Raw genomic sequence first — 5,224 nt, 5'->3', positions numbered from 1 at the left:
AACAGGCCAGTGTACTGCATTAACAGGCCAGCGTACTGCATTAACAGGCCAGCGTACTGCATTAACAGGCCAGCGTACTGCATTACTGCATTAACAGGCCAGCGTACTGCATTACTGCATTAACAGGCCAGCGTACTACATTACTGTAACAGGCCAGCGTACTGCATTAACAGGCCAGCGTACTGCATTACTGCATTAACAGGCCAGCGTACTGCATTACTGCATTAACAGGCCAGCGTACTACATTACTGTAACAGGCCAGCGTACTGCATTAACAGGCCAGCGTACTGCATTACTGCATTAACAGGCCAGCGTACTGCATTACTGTATTAACAGGCCAGCATACTGCATTAACAGGCCAGCGTACTGCATTACTGCATTAACAGGCCAGCGTACTGCATTATTGCATTAACAGGCCAGCGTATTGCATTAACAGGCCAGCGTACTGCATTAACAGGCCAGCGTACTGCATTACTGCATTAACAGGCCAGCGTACTGTATTTAACGCTGCTGCTGGACACTCCACTGCTCAGCTCACTGAGGTCCTTCAGCGCCATGGACCATGGCAGGGAACCGCAGGGTAAGAGAACAAGAGAACGACAGGGAACCGCAGGGTAAGAGAACAAGAGAAGGGCAGGGAACCGCAGGGTAAGAGAACAAGAGAAGAGCAGGGAACCGCAGGGTAAGAGAACAAGAGAAGGACAGGGAACCGCAGGGTAAGAGAACAAGAGAAGGGCAGGGAACCACAGGGTAAGAGAACAAGAGAAGGGCAGGGAACCACAGGGTAAGGGAACAAGAGAAGGCCACACTTAGTTCTAAAGTCATTATTTTATTGGAACGTCACATTGATGAAGAGGGCTATATTGATGAAGAAGGCTATATTGATGAAGAGGGCTATATTGAGATGCATCTGCATGAGGCATTCCAATAACGGAATCACTTTATGCTAAGTGCAGCCTCTTCTTGTTTTCTGGTACCATGCCATGAGTAGTATTGAGGGTGGGGTGAGGCCTGTTCCCATGAGTAGTATTGAGGGTGGAGTAGTATTGAGGGTGGGGTTAGTATTGAGGGTGGAGTAGTATTAAGGGTGGGGTAGTATTAAGGGTGGGGTGAGCCCTGTTCCCATGAGTAGTATTGAGGGTGGAGTAGTATTGAGGGTGGGGGTAGTATTGAGGGTGGAGTAGTATTAAGGGTGGGGTAGTATTGAGGGTGGGGTTAGTATTGAGGGTGGGGTGAGGGTAGTATTGAGGGTGGGGTGAGGGTAGTATTGAGGGTGGGGTAGTATTGAGGGTGGGGTGAGGATAGTATTGAGGGTGGGGTAGTATTGAGGGTGGGGTGAGGTTAGTATTGAGGGTGGAGTAGTATTGAGGGTGGCGTTAGAATTGAGGGTGAGGTTAGTATTGAGGGTGGAGTAGTATTGAGGATGGAGAGGTATTAAGGGTGGGGTAGTATTGATGGTGGGGTGAGCCCTGTTCCCATACTATGAGTAGTATTGAGGGTGGGGTAGTATTGAGGGTGGGGTGAGGTTAGTATTGAGGGTGGGGTAGTATTGAGGGTGGAGTAGTATTGAGGGTGGAGTAGTATTAAGGGTGAGGTTAGTATTGAGGGTGGGGTAGTATTGAGGGTGGAGTAGTATTGAGGGTGGGGTGAGGTTAGTATTGAGGGTGGAGTAGTATTGAGGGTGGAGTGGTATTGTGGGTGGAGTAGTATTAAGGGTGGGGTAGTATTGAGGGTGGAGTAGTATTGTGGGTGGAGTAGTATTAAGGGTGATGTAGTATTGAGGGTGGTGTAGTATTGAGGGGTAAGGATAGTATTGAGGGGTGACTAGTATTTAGGGGTGAGTAGTATTGAGGGTGGAGTAGTATTGAGGGTGGGGTGAGGTTAGTATTGAGGGTGGAGTAGTATTGAGGGTGGGGTGAGGTTAGTATTGAGGGTGGAGTAGTATTGAGGGTGGGGTAGTATTGAGGGTGGAGTAGTATTGAGGGTGGGGTGAGGTTAGTATTGAGGGTGGAGTAGTATTGAGGGGTATTATTGAGGGTGGAGTAGTATTGAGGGTGGGGTGAGGTTAGTATTGAGGGTGGAGTAGTATTGAGGGGTGAGTAGTATTGAGGGGTGAGTAGTATTGAGGGTGGAGTAGTATTCAGGGTGGGGTGAGGTTAGTATTGAGGGGTGAGTAGTATTGAGGGGTGAGTAGTATTGAGGGGTGAGTAGTATTGATGGAGGAGTAGTATTGAGGGTGGAGTAGTATTGAGGGAGGAGTAGTATTGAGGGTGGAGTAGTATTGAGGGTGGAGTAGTATTCAGGGTGGGGTGAGGTTAGTATTGAGGGTGGAGTAGTATTGAGGGTGGGGTGAGGTTAGTATTGAGGGGTGAGTAGTATTGAGGGAGGAGTAGTATTGAGGGTGATGCCTGTTCCCATCTTGTGTGTTTCCAGGGGAGCAAAGAGGAGCAAAACAAGGGCCACTGACCCCATGCTGACGCCATGCGCACACACACACACACACACACCTCCCTGGAACCTACACACTGACACACACACATTTCTCTGCACACTGTAGCCTATCTCCTGAACAACTGCCATGAGATCATCAGCGTTTTCATCCACCATCCTCTGAGCTACAGGCCTATATGACCTCCGAGCTACAGGCCTATATGACCTATATGACCTCTGAGCTACAGGCCTATATGACCTCCGAGCTACAGGCCTATATGACCTCCGAGCTACAGGCCTATATGACCTATTTGTACCAAATATTGTTTTACACGTTTGGATACACTTTCCATCCAAATAATCTCAATGAAAGGCTCGTGAGATGAATGCGATGCTCTTTGTTTGAAAACAGAGTACTGATGATGCCTGACAGAGTCATGCGCAGACATACAGCAGGCGCCATGTTTACTGACGGCATCTAACCTAACAGCAGTTTAACGCAAAGACAAATGGATTAAACGTGGAATAGTTTAGTTAACAGATTGACTTCATTTTAAATCGTGTTTCTCCGATTTCTCTCTGCTTTGACAGGTTAAAACACATGTTTTGACTATTTATTTATCATATATTCTGCATATAAACTATAGGCAGGCCTTTTTTAATGTAAATTCAGGTTCGTGTTGGTGATTGCCAACAGCACAACTTTGAAAATACCACCGGAAAACACTTTCTCCTACTGCACATGTTAGGCTTTCTTTGACGGGTAAGGACGTCACCGATAACACATCAGCGTTCCTCCCTAGAACTGTAGGCCTGTGTAATCTGACCTTGACGTGAAGTCATCCTCCTCTCTTGTCCTGCACGGCGCACGAGCCGAGAGGTGACACGAGGATCCGGAGGAAAACTGCACACGAGCGCACGAAATGAGGATTACGCTCTCTGTTGGCAGACGGGGGCATGGAAGGAAAGAGTCAAATACATTTCACTCCGAGAGATTAAAAAAAAAACAGCAAAACAACCCGCCCACTTACTCCATTCTCCTTTACAGTTTATGGCTTCGTTCTCATTCACAAGTTCTCTAGACGACCCACTCTCACATGCTGTAGGTCTGTATGGTGACCGCAGTTTTTTTCCCCTTTGGCTACATTCACGAGATGTACTATTGATGCGCAATTTGGGTTCATAGCAATTCGTCGGACGCCCGATATGTTTCATCTTGGACATCCCTGAAATATATCGATTCTGTTTTTAGTTGGGGATCGGTGCTGTAACTAACCAACAGATTAGACACCAATGAGATGGCGTTTTGTTGCTGAAAAAAAATGAACACAATCTACTACATTTGTTAGTTTAAAGTTTACGATCAGTGCAACGCTTATGGTCTGCCAATGTGGGCAACATATTTGACATCAGGTACGTTCAGTGGTCCAACTCTAACCGGTCCCATGGCTCCCCGGCAGCGCTGACTCTGAGTAACTAACTGACGTCATACTAAGAGCTAAAGAGTCGGGGGAGTGGAGATATTATTGTGAGAACGCCGAAGCAGCCCCGAACATTTCAGCGGGGTTATTCATCGTAAATTCAGATAATAAACAAGAACATGCAGAACTTACTATGAGAAATCATACCTGTGCATGCACAGCATATTGGCATGACTGTTATATTTGTATCTCATACAAAAATACTGATAGGCTTATTACCTTTTGTCACACAGCTATGCGGACATAGCCTACCATAGACTCCGTCTGAACATCACTGTGTGCACGTCAAGGAGAATGCGGGCATCAACTTTCTTTATAGGGGTGCTCAATGTTAAATAACGACAAAATTCCAGACCGTTACGTATCGATGGAGCCTGCAGTTGCGCGAGTTTCAGTTCTGTAGCCTGCTCCAGCCTCCATTCGCTCTGATAATAAAGTTGGCATCTCTTGGTGTCTGGACGAATTGAGCTCGAAAAGAATATGCCTTTTACGACGCATCTGCTGAATTCCCTAACCTCGAATGGTCTTTCTCTAAATTAATTGATCGCCTCATAGGCTACTTGTTCAAAGATACAGTTTTGAAATACAAGGCGTTATTGTGCAATAAACAAAAGAATATCAAGTCATCAAGTGTTACTGTAAACTTTGCGAACTTAATTGTCCATTTGCACAAACATTTCACTCAGCAATCAAATTAAATCTGACCTGCGATTACAGCTGGCGACCGTTGTCCACCCTCGGGTTTGATCCACATTTCCAGAGTGAAATTCCCCCTCGGCACCTCCACGCTGGGCTTCAGACGCAGCTGATCACTTCTGCCGGCAAAGTAAACAGCCTTCAGGCGCCCGGGTGGGCTCTTCTCCGCATGAGAGGACCGGGGGTACCGGCGAGGAGAGCGCCGATTCATCCCGGGCAAGGAGCGTTTGCCCCGCGGCAAGCGAGTGGCACAGGCTCCAGAGGAGGTAGCAGTGGCTTCCCTAATGCGCACCAAGTCCCTGCTGGCTCTCCCATCTCGCCTCTTGGTCCCGCACGCATATCCCAAGCACATGATGCAAATGAGAAGGCACGGGAGCCAGGAGCAAAATGGCAAAAGTTTCATTTTCAAGTGAACAGACGGAAAACATGTAAACTGCAAGGCTGCAAAGGGGGATTCAATTAGCTACAAAAGCAAAAGCCAAAAGTCACGCGCAGTGTCTTCCACAGTATCCAGGTTTGTACAAAAGCTCGTGAAGACGCGGATTCTACACCAAGCAAGAAGCGATGCGGCGTTATTTTTTCCTTTATAATGTTAAGCCACGACCCCCTTCCTTGCC

The 5,224-nt window shown here is 47.3% G+C and overlaps 1 protein-coding gene across 1 annotated transcript in view; it reads right to left on the bottom strand.

Moving 5' to 3' along the window:
• Window positions 1-5,010, bottom strand: part of pappab (pregnancy-associated plasma protein A, pappalysin 1b) — a 166,893-nt gene extending 161,883 nt beyond the window's left edge. The window contains exon 1 of the mRNA XM_076270144.1: window positions 4,617-5,010. Within this exon, the coding sequence (XP_076126259.1) occupies window positions 4,617-5,010 (394 nt within the window). The remainder of the gene's footprint in view (window positions 1-4,616) is intronic.
• Between the last annotated feature and the right edge of the window lie 214 nt (window positions 5,011-5,224).

The sequence above is a fragment of the Alosa pseudoharengus genome, unplaced genomic scaffold (genome assembly GCF_046254945.1).
Source record: "Alosa pseudoharengus isolate Yale_2024_CS ecotype anadromous, Long Island Sound unplaced genomic scaffold, YU_APseudo_1.1 YU_APseudo_1.1_scf_6, whole genome shotgun sequence".
Taxonomy (NCBI): domain Eukaryota; kingdom Metazoa; phylum Chordata; class Actinopteri; order Clupeiformes; family Clupeidae; genus Alosa; species Alosa pseudoharengus.
This window is presented reverse-complemented; position numbering and strand designations above follow the sequence as displayed.